Raw genomic sequence first — 18,933 nt, forward strand, 5'->3', positions numbered from 1 at the left:
TGCCATTGTGAGTAGTCTAGTTGTAACATAAAAAAATACAGTCAGAAACCAGACTTTGTTGTGAAATCTTTGCTTAAATAAACCCAGACTCCCATCAATCTGTGCTATGGAATCAATACTAACAAACCAGTTTAAGTAGGAAACACACCCCGCCCCAAGTATTCAAATACAGCAAACAGAGCCAAGCCTCTTCAAAACTGAGACTGAGCCAGGTGTGCTGGTATACCATAACTGCACAACCCCAGAGGCTGTAAAGCTGAGGCAGTGGAGTCAGTCCTGGGTTCAGAGCCAAATCCTGTTTCAAAGAAATACTGAGGGTTGAACACTGTCAGTGGTTTGCACAAAGCCCTGGCTCAATCCCAAAAATGTTAGTAAAGGTTTTAAGAGGACAGCTAATGAACCTGTGGAACTGCTGAGACAGCATTCTTGAGAAGTCTAGTTTTCTACAGAAACACTCCATATGGTAACATGGATTATCTTTATTATATACTTTATAAAAACATCCAAAGCACAAACACACATGCCCCACCAGAACTCTAGATTCTCCTTTTCTCTCAAGTATTTATATCCCAGTTACAAAAATGGACTGTAAAGGATGTAAAAAGACATGAGATCTTCTTGTTACTGTACAAGCATCTGAAGTGATCTTGACAAGAGGGAGCAAAACCTACCTAAGAACAGAGTGTCTGCCACCTGCCCACAAGCAGTGATTCTTGTCAGTTACCCCTGACATGTCTGTAGGAGCAGACACAGGAAATATTGAGACAGACATGGGCCAGGCTATTGCTTCTCATTTCCAGAAGGCACACGTCTCCATACCACTTATTAGTAATTCCTGACAGTCTATAGGAGAATCTGTTAGATTCTACCTACTTTGAGGTATTAAATGCTTAAGAAAAGGATTAGTTATGTCCAAGTAACATGCAATGAAAATATTTTTAAACCAACATGGTTAAGTGTTAAGATTTTTAGAAATCAAAGTATTTATTCACATGATTTTAACCTAGTCAAAGCTATTCCTTGTGCAGTAATGATTTAAGTGCAAGTGATGCTGGCTTTCACATTGGTGTCCTTCAGAGTAAAGACAGGTCAGTTGTTCTTGAATAAGTCAATGCAGCTCTGCAACAGGGAGACGTTATTCTAGAAGAAAGGGGGGGGAGAGAAATGAATAAAATAAACCCAGACACAGCTTTCTCATGAACCCTGAATCTGAAAAGTGACCAAACTAGGCTGACACTCTCCTCCATGAACCCCCAAGATACAACTAACTACCTAGCACCACCCACATCCTGCTAGTCAGAGGGCTCCAGGCTAAAATGCCGGTGGCCTCTCCTCCTACAGCACCCCAATCCCAAAATGCCCTAAACACTTGGTTCTGTAATGTTGAAATCTAAGGAAGACTCGATAAGACCTGTAGCCTGTCCAGGTTGCCGCAGAGTAACAATATTCTGAATAGGCCAAAGTAACTGCCAAAGACCCTTCCATGGATTGCTGTTACTAGAAAACCAAACCTATGCACTACACTGAGAACCCTTAAGCACAGGCATCAAATTCTTAACCCACAGTTCAACTAAGAACCAAACATGTGGGCTGGTGAGATGGCTCAGTGGGTAAGAGCACCGACTGCTCTTCCAAAGGTCCAGAGTTCAAATCCCAGCAACCACATGGTGGCTCACAACCATCCGTAACAAGATCTAATGCCCTCTTCTGGAGTGTCTGAAGACAGCTACAGTGTACTTACATATAGTAAATAAATAAATCTTAAAAAAAAAAAAGAACCAAACATGTGCCTTTCTTTGCTGAGTCACCACTAAGTATGCACCACAGGCAATAAATGAAATATTTAGATTTTAATTAGTCCCAACATTGAACAGGCAGAAGTAGGTCTCTGTGAGTTTCACATCAGCTGCTAAAGCTACAAAGCAAGTTCTAAGACAACCGGAACTATAGTTAAGATGTCTCAAAAACAAACAAAAAAACCTCAATATACTGAAATACCCCCTTTGGATACATGATGGTCTTCTCCTGCATTCAGTGTTCATTCAGCACTGAAAGGTTTGCACTACCACACATGGTTCATTAGATTAATAATGAAAACCAAAGCAAGACCTTGAGAAAGTGGCTTGTCAGGCCTGTGAGAGTCAACTTACTCTGGCATGCTTTATTTCCAGTTCAGACATTTCAATTAGGTTCTTTCGAAATGCTGCTACTCTCTTCCGTTTGAAGTTTATAAGCTCTATGAGAATAAAGAGTTAAAATTTACCAAACTATAGGAAATTTTAATTTTCTCACACATTACAGCATCCAAATACCCCTATCACAAATGACCTCCAGACCTAATGCCAGTCAATATACACTAAAACACACCTGTCATACACATTGCCTGTATGTGGGCCACACCACTCAATCACTAAGCACACCTTGGGTTAGAGAACTGGTAGCTCAAGATTGCCCAAAGTTGGAGTACTAGCTATAGCTGGCAGGATTAGATACATGGTTTCTTTTTCTTTTTCTTGGCAGGGTTTCTCTGTGCAGCCCTGGCTGTCCTGGAACTCACTCTGTAGACCAGGCTGGCCTCAGACTCAGAAATTGCTGAGTGCTGGGATTAAAGGCGTGTGCCACTGCTCGGTGAAAAACCATGTTTTCTTATAAAAACCTGAGAGTAAGAATTTATATGAGGAAATACACTAATATTTTTACTGGCTTTGTTTCATGTCCACCTAAGCAAGATACATGAGATCCTCCTAGGAAAAGACCATACCTCACAAGCCAGCCTTTCTTTATTATTGGGGGCAAACTCCTAGTTAACTCACATCTTCAGACCAGGATCTCATCTGGGAAGATCCCACTTCTGTATCATTGACTGATTCTTTTCACATAACCCACTACTGTCTCTGATATTGAGGCATTAACTCTTCTTCCACCTCCCACACGTTCATGGTGATAACTAATATACTCCTATAGCTTCTTTCCAACACCAGTGTCCTTTCATACTGACCTAGTTACTGTACGCAGGCACTGTGTCTGCGTGCATGCATTTCCACGCTCACATCCCTACCCTGTGCTAACATCACGAAGGGGCATCACCTGGAGCCTGGTACTCAGATGACCCTCCAGCCCCTCCCCAACCTGACACAAACAGTCGAGTTTTCCTTAGTGTTACTATTCATCTTTCTTGTGCTGTGGGGGACAAGCCCAGCCTCACAAGTGCTAGGCCAGTTGTTTATTAGAGCTCTAACCCCAGCCCCATGGGGAGGGGGTTTACTTTTGATAATTTCTATTATTTTTTTCCCAAATGAAAACTAGGTACAGAAAAAAAATGTTCAACCTTCTTTTGCAGATTCAGAAAGCTGTTCAAACTTCTGGCAGCATTCCTGCTGATGAGTCTCTGCCAACTTGACATCTTTGCTTTTTAACCGGGCCTTGTCCAAAGCTTTGTTTGAATTCTCATAGTCAATTAGGGCTTTTGTACGTCTATACAGGAGATCCTGGAAAGAAAATTAACAATCATGATGTAAAAAAAAAAAAAAAAAAAAAATCTCCAAAGGAAATATCACACTCTGAAAGTGTCTAGACATGCATGCAAGTCTAGAAAGCATCCACGGCCAACATTCTAAAATGGCCTCTAGTCTATTCCTCTATCGTGCATAAAGGTTTTCCTTTCCTAACTGTGTGGGCATAACTGTACACATGAGTCTGGAGGTATAGGGCCACCTGATGTGGGTGCAGGTTATCAAACTGCTGAGCCATCGCTCTAGCTCTTTACCCAGTATACTCTTATGCTGATATGCCTTATTAATATAATATAGTACTTGCCTAGCTGGCTCTTAGTCTGATCTCAAGCAGCAGGAGCAGAAGGGGGGTACAATAAGGTTATTGTCAGTTTCTGACGTTTTGAAGATTATTTCCATATCATTATATAAAATATCCCACATAGAAACTTCCTTCTAGTTGAATCAGTAATTGAAGATATTTCAGAAAATCAAACAGCATATCAAACATGTTTATTTACTGCTGACTGACTTGGAGAGAATGCCACTGAGCGATGACTTAGAGGAACACCCATGACCAAGAGCCTGCCCCATGAATCCCACTTTTGGAAATTGGTATCTAACTTGAGTTAATTATGTCTAACATAACATGAAACCTATAATTTCAGAGATCCAGGCCAGTGAGGCCCCATTTTACAAGGGAGTAAAGCCATGGCACTGAAGGAAAATCCACAAGGTTGGTTGTTCTCAGGTCAGGTCTTCACATATCACACAACACTGAAAACAAGTGTACCTCAAAATAAAGCAACATTCCTCTCTAACCCAGAGGGATTACCTTAAGCATTCAATTTCTGGTTATTGCAAGATGAACTAGTGCTACTAAGGGCTAATTCCTACCTTACCTTTGCAGCCTCTATGTTGAGCATGTAGTATCGGAGGAGCTCTGTCAGTTTTAAGTCTTCATCTGATGAAACTCGACCTTCCACTTTCTATTTTAAACAAATAAAGGTCACCTGTTACCACCCAGGCAGAAATCTATGCACCTTAACTAAATGGTACCAATACCAACACAAAACTTCTTACCCTAAGTTTTTCAAATAGCTCTGCAACTTTCAACAGGTACCTGAAAGTATATAGAAGTTCAAGGTCTTAGCTTTCTATGATATATAAATTTATTAAAAAACTCTTAAGACTTGATTCTCCTGCCTCCTGGGTGAAAGTGCAGGCACGTGCCACCACCACCAGGGCTTTGCAAATGCTAGTAACTTTTAGTGAGAAGATTGGGGAAGAGGAAGGATCAATGGGCTGAACTAAGGGCCTTGCATAAGCTAAGGCAGCACTCTGCTTAACTACCACCTCAGCCACCCAAGACTTACTTTTTGATGACTGTGGGTTCTTCTAAGGCCAGGCTATGCAAGCAGGCTGCAGTGTGGATATAGTCGTCAGCAACATCTGGAGAAGCAAGCAGATACTGTCATCTGAGCAGAACAGGCACACATCAGAGCTCTGTAAGTAACCAAGTGGGTAAAGGTATTTACTTTTGTGAGATCTGGTCATTTTGTCTGCTTTAGCACAGGAATCCTTGATCCTGTTGTAATAGTTAATAAGGAAATTCTTCTCTTGCTCAAAGAAGTCATCCACCTCCTAAAAATAAGGAAAAAGAATCAAAATGTCAAGAATAGGAGTATGTATAGTGCTAGAGAAAACACGGGCAATTCGGCACATTCGTGGCTGAGGTGGTGACTAAAGAATCTATCTTGAGAACCTGCCTCCAAACCAAACAAAATAGTCACCTAAGTTTAACCGGTACAGACTATTATCATGACACTTAATATTTGTAATTCTCAAAACTGACAAAAACAATCAGGTACTAACAGACTAAATCAGCACAGAATCACTTATGAATGGCAAGTAAATACTGACATCCTCCACAAGTCAGTAATTCTTCTAGTGCATTTGTCAGGTGGGACACTGCCACCTCGACCTAGCCTTGATATCATGTGTGTCCATGGGCTTGGTTTTTATTTTAATTTGGCTGATTTCAGACTAACAATATGGGCACTCCTGGCAAGCTTTTGTCAATAGCAACAGACCCACAATGCATATACACAAAACCCATACAGTATGCCTAGGAAACACCATTTCTAACCTTTCCTTTCTACTTAACACCCAGAACACTGGGCTTCCCTACTCAAGTCCTAGAGAGGCAAAGTCAGATACTAGATAAGTTGCCAAAACCATTATTTACAAAGAACCAGGAAGACATTGAGTGAGCAAGGCCTCTTTTTTCTCATCTGCTAGAATAGCTCTGCCCATTCTTCAATAAAAGCCAAGCAAACAATATTAACTTCAATCTTAACACAACCTAAAAACCAAGTGTAACTCTCAGCAATATGAAACCATGCTTATTTTCTCTTCCACAAACATGCAACCTACATCCAGAAAAAACAAAAAACAACGAAGAGACTCAAGGACCACCCCAACCCCAACAAAAAAAAAAAAGTATTCAGGACAGAACTGAAAAGTTAAGTTGCTGTATTTGATTCCAGCACCTACTAGACAGAGGCAGGTGAAGCTGAGTTCAAGGCCACTCTGATCTTAAAAAAAAAAAAAAAAAAAAAATTTCGTTCCAGGAGTTAGAGAAGCCCTGCCTTGACAAAGTGGAAGCAGAGAAAAGCAGCCATGTCCTAAGACTTGTAACACCTGTTTATCCCCCGAAAGAAAACCTGCCCATTCCCATGGTGGCGCACGCCTTTAATCCCAGCGCTCGGGAGGCAGAGGCAGGCGGATTTCTGAGTTCGAGGCCAGCCTGGTCTACAAAGTGACTGCCAGGACAGCCAGGGCTATACAGAGAAACCCTGTCTCGAAAAACCAAAAGAAAAAAAAAAGAAAGAAAGAAAGAAAGAATTTTCTGCAACTGCCCACACCTTACCTTAACTCCAGAAAAAAGGACCTCATCCGCACTCTTCACCACACTTTTGAAAAAGCCTCCAAACATCTCCTTGGTATTCTTCCGTCTCACACTTAGCTAAGGAAATTCCAAAACATTTTATGACATGGTAACAGTTTCTGTTAGCATCTTTTAGTTGAGTAATCACACAAGTAACATTTTTACTATCATGAATACACAAGGTACTTTAACCCAGCCTTAAACCAGGAAGTCTGAAATTAGCTAAATACAGATCATATTCCCAACTGCCAAGCCAACACTCTGAATCATGGTGGCACCGAGTCCCCGAGGTTTTTCAATCCTCTGCAGAGCTACTGCTTTGCTTGATCCTACTAATACCAAGACTCAAGAATTTGAAGATGTTCTTTTCTAAACAGTGTCTCATCATGTAGCCCTAGCTGTCCTAGAACTCACTATGTAGACTGACTGGCCTCCAACTCAGAAATATGCTTAGGGTAAAATTGTGTAGAAGTCAGGGCTTGCGTCATATATGAAAAGGCATGTTTAAGAAAAGAACAGAAACCCTGAAATAAAGGTACATAACATACATTTCAATTCCTTCCAACAAATTAAACAGAAGAAAATTAGTTTGGGCTGGGGGTGTCAATGTTCTTTCAATTGTTTTTAGAAAGTAAACTCTAAAGTGAATCCAAAGAGGAAGAGAAAGCGTTCTCTCCGTTTTTTTTTTTTTTAATGATAAATGCAAACCCAAGAAACTTGTATTGTTTTCAACCATGAAAATAGAAAAATTGCCTTACATCCTGATCATATTCCAAGAAAACATGAAAGTTGCGGTCTTTACTGAGAACAGGGTGAGAAGAAAGTCGCTGAAGAAAGACTTCATGGGAGGACACGGTCTTCTTAAAGACAGCGAGATACTCACTGCAAAGACATACGCAAAGAACTCAGCCTGCACTGCTCAATCCCTGCCCAATACAGCGCACGTCCTTATTTAACCCCACTGCTCACGGTCACTAGGAAAAGTAAGACAACTAAACTAGACCTAAACACTACAATTCAACTTGATAATTAAATGTTAACTGTAGAATGAACCAATGAAGGAAAAAAGTGCCACTGTAAAACCAAAGTCTGAGAGACCCCAAGCCTACATGTAATTACTGTTTCTATCAGCAAGGGCAAGACCTTCCTCTTTAAAGGAATAAAGCCATGGGGTGGAAAGATGGCTCAATAGTTAAGAGCACTGACTGCTCTTCCAGAGGTCCTGAGTTCAATTCCTAATAATGGTGGCTCATAACCATCTGTAATGGGACCCAATGCCCTCTTTTGGTATGTCTGAAGATAACTCACATAAATAGAACCTTTTGAAAAAATTTAAAAAGCCTCTTTCATTCTCAGGGACATGAGCACACTGTTAGTGCAGGTCTGATCAGCCTCTAAGAGATAGCTGAAGGCCGGGCCTGGTGGCGCAGGCCTTTAATCCCAGCACTCGGGAGGCAGAGGCAGGCGGATTTCTGAGTTCGAGGCCAGCCTGGTCTACACAGTGAGTTCCAGGACAGCCAGAGCTATACAGAGAAACCCTGTCTCGAAAAACCAAAAAAAAAAAAAAAAGAGATAGCTGATAACAGGCTAATAGTGGGAGGGGCAAGTACTTCTGAGTCAGGTTAAAGAAATCTAAGGGGCACTGCTCTTGCTGACACACACGTAAAAAAATTCCATCTATAAACAAAGGTTAAGGAGAAAATGTGTATGCTATTTTCTCCTAACCTTTCAGAGATTTAAATAACACTATACCATGTTGTTTTGTCTCATAACTAGCTGAAATGTTTAAGATGTTGTAATTTGTGAATATGGGTACCCTCTTAAGTCATCCATGTGGTCCATTCAAAACACTTTGTAAACAGCATGGTACAATCCAACAACAAAGTTCTAGAAGCACATCACCAATATGTCAAACTTTACAAAATGTAGTTTTAGAAACCAGCACTAGGCAACAAATAGTTACACCTACCCCCGCCCCCCCCCCCGCCCCCCAGACAGGGTTTCTCTGTGTATCCCTGGCTGTCCTGGAACTTACTCTGTAGACCCAGCTGGCCTGGAACTCAGAAATCCACCTGCCTTTGAGTGTTGGGATTAAAGGCATGTGCCACTACTGGCCGGTGGTTACACTTTTAATATCAGGTTTCCCCACTCATTTCTTCTGAATATATTTCTCATAAGGCAGAGCTCAAGAAAATTCACTTACGCTTCCAGTTCTTGCTTCATCTTGGCAAACTCTTCTTTTGTCATAGATCCTTCCCCTTCTCCCAGTTTCTGCATCTTCTCTCGAGGGCCATCGAAGTCTGGCTTTGTAGGAGCAGGAGGGATCTGTAGCAGAGGCAAGGATTCTGTGAGTACCTTATCCCAGTGCAGACGGTGACTGCACCTTACCTGCCAATTCAGATGATGACCCCAATAGAGCTAAGACAGCTCTCATTTCATGCAAACCTTATTATTCTTTCTGACCTTCTAAAAAGGAACTATCCTAGGCTGGGCATGGTAGCATATTCCTGTAATCCCAGCAGATCTCTCAGAGTTCAAAGCCAACCTGGTTTATAGAGCAAGTTCCAGGACAGCCAATAAAACCCTCTCTTGAGAAACCAAAAACCCATCTCTCATGCCAAAACACCATAGTGTGTGTATACATACATTTCTTCCTTGTCAGCTTAAAACAGATGCAATTAATGCCAACAGTGGATGGCTAAATCAGAACTTTGGATGTGTTCAAAGGAATTCCCCCCTATTTCCAAAGATTTGAGTTTTAGTGCTGGAGATCCAAATCAGAGGCAGAGCTCCTATTTAGTGTGTTTGAGGCCCTGAGTTTGATCCTCTATATCACAAAAACAAATTTATTTTTCAATTAACATTTCGAGGGAACTTTTTAAAGCATAACTCTAATTCAGGTCATCTTGGGCCATGAGATCTTGTGCCAAAGAACCACAAAGAAATCACTACTGGGAAGTTCTTAATACAGCAGGACATTTGTGTATGTGAATTCATTTAAAAACTAGCCAAGAGCTCTGACAACTGTCTCCTTCACTGAGTACCACTGAGGATTTTTTCTGTGCTCCAATAATGAAATTTCCTAGAAATCAATTCTACTAGTGCCTAGGATGGGTGTGAAGGGGATGGTTAAGCTCAGTTTATAGCACCCTTGTGCTTACAATCATTGTGAATTCCATCTCCAGGGGATCTGACCTGCAGGCACCCACACTCACCTTCACATACACATATACTTAATTCAAACCACTGTAAAATATATGGCTTCTTTATGCAAAAAGGTAAGAAACCAGCTTATTTTCTTAAATGAACTCACAATAAGCCCAGCATAATCCGTTGTTTCAGTAAGAGTGTCATGCAGCCACACAAAATCTTCATGTTGCCTTGTAACAGAAAACTCTGGGCTCTGAAATGTGGGCAGTGTGGTCTGTAAAGACATACAAAATGGCTTTAGATTGCACTATGAGAGCATTACACAATCAATACAACAAGACCCAAAGAGTACAGCAATATATGATCTAAAGTCACTAAGCTAGGCAACTTAGACATCCTCATCTCTAGGAAATTCTTTTCACAAGGCCTTTTGAAGCTTGCTGTATATGAAAGATTATACTAGTAACAGATAAGTTTGAGACCGAACCTCCCCCAGGTTATAAAACAGAACAGCAAATAGAATGTTTCTACAGTTTACTATGGTTCTGGAAATTATCCCTGGCTTCTCTTTCATGCCTGTGATTTACCTCATGTACAAATGAAAACCAAATCATGCAAATGACTGTGGCTGCACATTTGCCTGTTGAGGACTCCATCCCAGCAGAAGGGAACTGAAGCACAACATATATGGAGCCCCCAAGCAAGACAGAAGCTCAAGTTCTCAGCAGTTTGCCACACTGCAGTTTCTATTTCAGCTTAAGAAATCTTCTCACAATCTTCTGAAAATGTATGCAACACTAGCAGTCATTTATTGTCACTCACCTTGGTGTGCACTGTAAACTTGACCTTATCTCTCTCACTGAGTGCATCAGGTATGTCAATCTGAAGCGATGGGTCAACATTCAGGTCCACAGACACAGATCTCAACTGAAATACATTGTAATATTAGCTACATATTCAGAAGTCATTTCTCATCAGGAGAGGGCGAGTCAGCAAGTGTTCTTCAATGATGTGACCCATGGCAGGCTGGTCACAGGCCAAACCATTCAAAGATCTAAAAGGTCTAACAGGCACAGTGGTACTTGTCTTTTAATTCCAGCACTCAAAGATCTCAGAGTTCAAGGTCAGCCAGAGCTAGAGAAAAACCTGTCTTCAAAAACCAAACTCACAAAATCCTTGCAGACAACCTGTGGCTAAGTAACATGCACACCAAAATAACTACACATATATGACCAATACAGAACCATAAGCCTACCTATAAAATGAGTTTTTTTTCCAAAAACCAGAATATATCAAAAGGCTGGCCATATTTGAAAGCCGGAAGGCCAAGGGATTCTTTATTTACAATTTTGCTTATTTCTGCCATTCATGGTAAGCAGCCTTCCTTCTGTAAGTTGGTGTTAACTAGACAAGGCCTCTAAAAACTAACATACAAACTGCAAAGGCAAACTCGCCACTCCATCTTTCCTAACTTTTATCAGTGTTGTCAGACTGTAACTTTGCTGTTATGAATTGTAATATAACTGAGAACCACAGTGCTATATGCTGATAATCCATTCACTTTTGCTCATATTAGCCGAGCAAATGAAATAGCCTATGGAAACACACTGGGCTACCTTTGGAATTATGGTAGGACCCAAAGGGAATGGGGGAGTCAGTCAGGTTTCTCTTCAGTACTACAGACAAAATGACAATGGAGTCCCCACCTGTGAATAACTATCATCTGGTTTTAATCTTCTCACACGAAAGGGTAGATAGCCTCTACCACTTATATCTTCATCCAGCAGTAAAAAGTTGTGTAATGTTACAGTTTCTAAGTCAGCACTTATATCCTTATCCCGGAATCACCAAGTAGGATTAAAACTTCAGCAATTCCTGTTTATGCTTAGCCAGCAAAACTAACACCCAGTAGTCCAAAGCCATAGAATTTGCTAAATAAACCAGGCCCAAGGATAAAAGGACGGTAGCCTTCCTGCCAGCTACTTTCACTCACTCACCTTTTAAAGTTATGACACAATTATACCCCTCTGCCCTTCCTCCAAACACTCCTATATACGTCTTATTCTTCAAATTCCCTGCCACTCTTTTCATTATTGTTACACATACACTCCTAAACACAACTTGCTCAGTCTATCCACATTACTTGTATGTGTATGAGGCTGACTATTTGATATTGGATAACCAGTTGGTGTTTTCCGCCCCAGGGCAGACTTCTAGTCTCAGCATTCCTTATTTGTCTGAACTTCTTTGTGTAGGGTTGAGGCCTCCTGAAATTCCCTCATCCAGTTAGCATTGTTCAGATCATGTTTAGGCAGATAGGCTAGTGGTCTAGAAGACACAATACCACAGCATACTCTATTCTGCTTGCTATTACAATCTTGCTGCGCCCCGCCTTCTGTAATATCCCCCTGTGCCTTAGCTGTATTGCAGATACAGTTGCAATTGGCCTCCAAACCTCTACATTTTGATTAGTTATGATTTTTCTCTAACATGTCTTTCTTTCTTTCTTTTTTTTTTTTTTTTTGGTTTTTCGAGACAGGGTTTCTCTGTATAGCCCTGGCTGTCCTGGATCTCACTTTGTAGACCAGGCTGACCTTGAACTCAGAAATCCGCCTGCCTCTGCCTCCCAAGTGCTGGGATTAAAGGCGTGCGCCACCACGCCCGGCTCTAACATGTCTTTCTACTGCATGAGGGGTGAGTTACACATACATGTGGTTATACACACACACACACACACACACACACACACACACACACACACACACACACAAATATTTAGAATGTAGTTAAGTATCAGTTGTAGGTTTTTCTCCAAGATTCATGACTTCACTAGCCCCGTGTAGGCTTCCAGTATCAAGCACTGTTTCCTTCCTCCAGGGAATCCTAAGTTTAACTAAAGAACTGCACTCTTAGGGTTATAGTGCCATGCTGGTCATAGTTGTTCACAGGCATCATGACTAAGTAGGGATGTTGACTGCTCTCCTTTGGAAACTTGCACGGTACTGTGAAGTTGGTCCTCAAAGGGGTCTTTCCTTTCCGGTCATTTCCAACCAAGGAGACCTCTAGGCCCAGTGTCTAAAGGGCATAGTATCTTCAGCAGTAGTACAGATTCACCTTCCACCTCTAGAGCAACGCCAATAGTCTATACTGTTTTTAGGAGTCTTGGACCACCCTAACCTCCCCTCAAAGGTTAGAGACAGGCTTCTCATGCCTGGTGTTGAGGTTTTTGTTTTTAGACTCTGGAGAGTACTGTCAGCTCAGATAGCCATAAACCTTTTAAAGAATAATTAATTTCACTATTATGCTATGTCCTTTTGTTGCTGAGGCCAGATCAGATCCCTGAAGCTGGTGTCAAAGGCATGAGCTGTTGCCGTGGGTGCTGGAAACTTAACTGCTAGATTCTCAAAGAGCAGCAAGCACTGTTTTCCAGGCTGAGTCAGCCTCTTTCCTTGAATCTTGAAGCACACGAAGTTACTGGATATTACCCCACAGTGAGAGGTTTAGGACTGCTAATTATATTTTGAGGAAGGCCTCTGTACTTGCTACACAATTCAGGCTAACTTTTAATTAATCACTGTTTCTTGAGAAAGTAACTTTAAAACTTTTTGTGCAAAAGGGGCATGCATGAACACATAACCTATGTCTATAATCTCAACACTTAAAAGGCTGTGTGGCAGAAGACCAGGAATGAGGCCAGCCAGCGCCAAGTAGATAAATTGTATGATTTCAAAACCTTACAACACAGGAAAATCAAAATTAAGATGGGAACTGCTTACATCGTCACAGTACTTACAAGTTCTACTTTAGACTAGTGCCATATAGTAAAAGTGCACTGGTCATCTAGTCCCATTTTATATAGTGTTAAGCCATACAGGTGACATTCCTTTCATCCCAGCACCCAGGAAGGCAGAAGACAGGCAGATTTCTGGAGTTTGGGGCCAGCCTGGTCTACAGAGCAGGTTCCAGGAAAAGTGCCAAAGAGAAACCCTGGTGGGGGCAGGGAGACACATATAAAATGTCAGTCCCTATTATTTCTATTTGGTCGCTACAAAGAAAAAGTAGTTGTTTTTATTTCAGTGACTTTTTTCCATTTCTTATTCCTAATGTAGAAAAATATGCTTACCTGGCACATATTAACAAAGAACCTTCCCTTCAGTTATTCTGTTCACTCAGAGTCTTTTACTGCCTAAGAAACCAACATCCTTGCCAGGGAGTTAAGAAACCAAGTCATCTATAAATGATCTTTTTTCTTAAGAAGGAACAGACACCTCATGAGTCAGATTTTTTTTCTCCAAAGGAAGTACTCATTAGTAAAAAAGTAAAATCTAAATAAAAGCACCTTGTCACAGATGCTCAGATATGAAAGACCTACACGACAGTTATGAAATAAATATACTTAGGAATAGTCCTATGAGAAATTCTACTACCATAACCTCTGCCCTTTACATAAATTCAAATGTTAGTATTAAATTATCAGTCCTACTGTTTACTCCTAACCCAAAGATAAGCAAACTTAAACTGATCTGTATGTATCTTGGGCAACCTGTGTTACTACAACATAACAACCAACGGAGGCACCCACCCCCAAGCTCTATACCAACTCTCTCTTTAAAATGGCTCCACAAGCGGGAGGTGCAAACTCACAATAAATAAATGAAAAAATAACCTATGAACAAGGAACTAGAAGGGCTGCAGGAAGTGATCAGATTTGCACCACTCATCTTGGTGAGATGGAACCCAGAGGGAGCCATCCCTGCTGACACTGGCCATTCTTACCAGTAGTAGTCTACCAGCACACAAGCAATCCACAGTAGAACACTGCAGAGAGCAGTGCTGGAGGCTACTCAGCCCCAAGCTCCCAGAACAGGAGCCCGAGACTGGGAAGAAGGTCAGCACAGCGTACTCAGCGAATGGATAAACAGAATCATCATTTCACAGGGCTGCAAGCCCAGGTACCATGCTGAATTGCTGCTTTAATCAAGGGATTTTTAGCTATCTGGACTATTTTCAAATAATTGCAAAATATTCCATTTCCTCCATTTAGACCTCTAATAGCTTACCGGAAAGAAAGGTGTTGGGGGTGGGGTCTCCTCCAGAGGAGTTCAGCCCTCTATAGTGAGTTTTGATGCCCTCTTCCGGCATGCAGATGTACATGCAGATAGAACACTCATACACAATCTTTTAAAAAAAGAAAATAGGTGTTTGGGCCAGCAAGAAGGCACTTGTGGCCAAGGCTGATTAGAGCCCCAGGACCCACATGGGAGAAGACAAGCTCCACAAGTGTCAACACAAACTTAAAAATGAAAACAAGCAAAAACCAAGAGGTGGTAATGTGTTGGCAACAGAAAAAGTCATTTTAAGAAAGTCAGACCAAAAAGAAAATGTTTCCAATTTAGATATTACTTAAGCTTACAACTGGCCTCAAGTTCCCTTCTGATCCCTAAAAATGAAAACTGTCTTCTCAAAAACCTGAGATAATCACAAGATTGTAACCATACTATCTTTGAATACTTACTTTTTGAAGACATTCTGGTTTCTACCCACAAAACTGCCCTCAACTGCTCAAGCAACAGGTTGATAACACAATGTTCAAACACTTGTAGTATACTAGGGTTGCAGGGCAGCCACACTCACTAAGTTTAACTCACCAGACTTTAAACCCAATCATTAATCCATTTCTAGATGAGTAGCTATAACAAAAGAACCTCAAGGTACCCAAAGTCAAAACCTACCACATCACCCAAAGACAGCAGTACTGTTTTAACAGCTACATTAAATGCACAGAACTTGAAGAAACACGCCCTTCCTATCCTTTGACAAAGTTCCTCATTAATATCTGGACAGGGACAAAGATGCTCAACAGCTCAAGCTTAATGTAGCATGTTACTTCCTTTCACAAACTATTAATCACAAATTTCAACTCTTGCCAGCAAACTTCACCCCACCCACCACACCATATTAGAAAGCCAGTTAAACCCTATGATTCAACTAAGGGTAAATCTGTTTGGTGCAAAGAGCATTTAACAATGTTTACAGATAGGAGAGGTGGCTACTGTCACTTGCAGAAAAACTGTTAGTGGTCTAGTATGGAAAGGACAGGCTCCCAACACCAGTGCTCAGGTTTGCCAGAAAGCCTGACTTTGTCACTTACAAAATCTCAAACATTTAGATCATAGTAAATCAAACCCAGAAAATCCTCTAAGTGGGCAGGCTACTTTCTGCAGCCAAAAACTGAATACATCATAACCTACTGAAGTATTCACAAATGGGACACTAAGACATCATGTGCAAGTTGCTGATCCAGAACTAAGGCGTGGGCAGCTTTGAGAAGCCACACTTCCTGAGTCATATGACTACAGTGCAAAACCTCACTGCACACACAAAAAGATAAATTTAGACTTGCTACAATACTGATCAAAGTTCAAGGCTGTTGTCTATACTGTTAATGGAAGTATCTATAGAGAAACAACAGCAGCAGCTACATTTATGTCTGTCACTAAGTCTGAACAAATATCCCCCACTAAGTCCATGTAACTCCCTAGTGAAAGGTATAGTTAAAGTCATATCACTATAGTCACTGAGGACTGAATTCAGGGTCTGGCTCACAGAGAACAAGAAGCTGCATCCCTAGCCCTCCAACAGGAAAGGAAAACCCCCAGATTAATAAAAGGCTGCAGAACAGAAAGAGTGCTAAAATAGGCTCAACTTTTAGGAAATGTAATTTCAGAGTTTTCTTTTTGAGACAGTCTCTCACTGGCTGTTCTGGGAACATACTACCATTCTGGTCTCCAGAAACCCACCAGTATCTGCCTTCCAAATGCATGCAACACCACTTGATCCATCTAGTCAAAAAATTTCAAGCTTTTCAAACTAAAGAAAAAGAAAAGAAAATCCAGGGACAACCAGAACACCAACACAAAACAAAGCTGTTACACTGATTCACCCTAAACTAGACCAGACCCATCAGACTAATTTCAAAAACCACAAGATACAATTTGAGATAATGCTCAACCTAGTCTATGCAGGGAGACACTACCTACACACATACCCCAGCTAGACTTGGTAAATCTCTACCTCTGTGTACCACACTAAAGGAAAACTAAACCAAATTAAAGGAGCTGACAGTGCACAGACTTTCTATGTAAAAGACACATATGGCATGCAATTCTACCCTAAAGACAGCTTAAGGAGAGAATACCTTGGGGTGAAAGACTTTACAGTAATCCAAATGTCTGGGTATCAGACTTAACTTCTCTCCTCCATTCAGGCTTCCCTACCTTGCCAAAGAACTTTACTAGCATGCAAACTCCTCAGCACTAGCTCAGGGATAGAGGGAATCCCAGAGTTTCATTCTCATCTGAAGAATCATTAGATTCTAATCTAGTCACTAGAGCAACTTCAAGAATCCCATTTAGAAAGAAATTCCAAACTAAATAACCTGAGCATTTAAATAAAATTGCAAAATATAAGAATCCCATTTAGATAGAAATTCCAAACTAAATAACCTGAGCATTTAAATAAAATTGCAAAATATATTAGTTGACAAATTTGTCCAAGTTGAACTCCAGTTCTTTTTTGACACTTGCCAAATTCCCTTCAAATAACTTCAGCCATCTAGATGTGATCTGCCAGTCTAGTACAAACCAGATAAAAAAATGAAACCATGTGGTAAAACCAGTCATTTACCTCAATATTTCTTTAACTCAAGAGAAATCAAAAGTTGTAATTTTCTCCACTGTAATCATCTCCAATTTTGCTGATCAGAGTGATGAACTCATTTTTTAAAAAATTCTATTAGCAGTTAATAGAGCTGATCAAGTCATTTTACATAACTGATTCTGCTCCAATATTTGTACCAAAAAAAAGAGCCATCAGGGCCTCTCCCACCCCTAGTATCTATTATATATGCCAGGGAAGAGAAACTAATTCTTCTAATGTGAAAGAAAGAAAACACCTCGCACCAAGCTCTATTTCAATACAATACCCTTGTTGGAACAATCCAACTGGTGCTCCAGAGACCGGTATTTACTTACTAGATAAAAAGTTTGCCCATTCAAAGATACTTAAAAAAAAAATGTAAAGTCAGCTCTTATTAAAATCTAAGAGCTCCCATATTACTGACGATTTTGTCCACAAAACTTGACTCATAACCTACCTGTGCGGTGGAAAATTCAAGTTTAAAGAGCCAATAAAAGTAGAATCCTTAATTGCCCGTATAGCAATCCCCGTTTATTGCATTAGTCCTCAAGATATTTGCAGCCCGAGGGTTGCATCAACACACAGGATTTACTAAAAATTACAACTCCCACGAGGACACATTTAGCTTTCCCAAGTTGCAAAAACCATGCTACATACAGATTCTCGATAGAAATTCCCCCACTATTTTAAACGAAAAGGCCATTTTCTTAAATGGGGATAGGAATCGCAAACGAAACTGCGATCCACTTTCCAATTATCAAGAAGTCGATTTAAGTTTTTAGGAGCCTTTTAAGAAAAAAAACAACAAAAAACAAAAACCGCGCTAAGGGGTTCAGAGCATTAGCCTCAGTCGAATGACTGGCAGAGCGTCGATCAGCTTCCCACCAAGAGCTCAAGAAGTGGGGTCCCACTTGTCTGGGTTCCCTTGGTCAGAGAACGAGGGTGCAGAGACACCCCGCCGGAAAGCCATCTCTAAAGGGGTGGTTGGGGGGAAAACCTCCGGGTCTTGCTGTGGACCGCCAACAGGCCGAGCCCCAGCCCAGGGAGGCCGGTGGGGACCTCCAGCCCAGGTAGCGAGGAAGGGATCTCACCTTGCTGCGGTCCTCCTCCTGCTGCTCCAGCAACTCGGGAACCGCGGCCATGGCGACGCGGGCCTCGAGCAGGGGCCGTGTGGCTGTGCGAGGAAAGAAGAGGCTGGGCCGCCGCCGGGGCGCCTTTCAGGGGCGGCCGCGGCCCCGCCTCCGCCGGCCTCCCTGCGGGACGGCGGCTGGAGGCCGCGGGACTCCGCCACCATCCCAGCAGCCCCGGGCGCAGGCCAGCGAGCGGCACGCCACGTGCTCCCCCAGAGCGGCCTCCCCCGTCCCCGCGGCCGTCCATCTTGGAGCCGGGCAAAGAAGCAACGCGGGGGAGCCTACCCTCGCTCCGCGCCACGCGGACAACCAGCACCGGAGGGACGGGACGGGGACGCGGGCTCCGAACCCTCCGCCGGCGAGGCGCGCCTCGAGAAAGAGCGCGCACCCCGGCCCGGGCAATTTATGGCTCAGCCAGAGTCCAAGATGGCGAGCGGCGGTGACGTGCGCGAGATCTCGTGAGCGCGACAACGCGCGGCTTGACGGCGCCCGCGCTTCTGCTTCAGCAGGGGGC

The 18,933-nt window shown here is 42.0% G+C and overlaps 1 protein-coding gene and 1 non-coding gene across 2 annotated transcripts; both read right to left on the reverse strand.

Moving 5' to 3' along the window:
* Nucleotides 1–959: 959 nt before the first annotated feature.
* On the reverse strand, nucleotides 960–18,907 carry Snx5 (sorting nexin 5). Its single transcript, XM_021192243.1, has 14 exons — nucleotides 18,705–18,907; nucleotides 18,381–18,463; nucleotides 10,414–10,518; nucleotides 9,755–9,865; nucleotides 8,645–8,766; nucleotides 7,200–7,323; nucleotides 6,424–6,519; nucleotides 5,030–5,135; nucleotides 4,868–4,943; nucleotides 4,575–4,614; nucleotides 4,394–4,480; nucleotides 3,329–3,488; nucleotides 2,151–2,236; nucleotides 960–1,140 (listed from the first exon to the last, which is right to left on the reverse strand). The coding sequence occupies exons 2-14, from the start codon at nucleotides 18,429–18,431 to the stop codon at nucleotides 1,090–1,092; spliced, it is 1,215 nt and encodes a 404-aa protein (XP_021047902.1). The 5' UTR covers nucleotides 18,432–18,463; nucleotides 18,705–18,907; the 3' UTR covers nucleotides 960–1,089.
* Nucleotides 14,290–14,527, reverse strand: LOC115063753. The gene has a single exon (XR_003843625.1). It is a non-coding gene; the product is annotated as a small nucleolar RNA SNORD17 (small nucleolar RNA).
* Nucleotides 18,908–18,933: the final 26 nt, after the last annotated feature.

This window comes from Mus pahari, chromosome 3, assembly GCF_900095145.1.
Source record: "Mus pahari chromosome 3, PAHARI_EIJ_v1.1, whole genome shotgun sequence".
Lineage (NCBI taxonomy): Eukaryota > Metazoa > Chordata > Mammalia > Rodentia > Muridae > Mus > Mus pahari.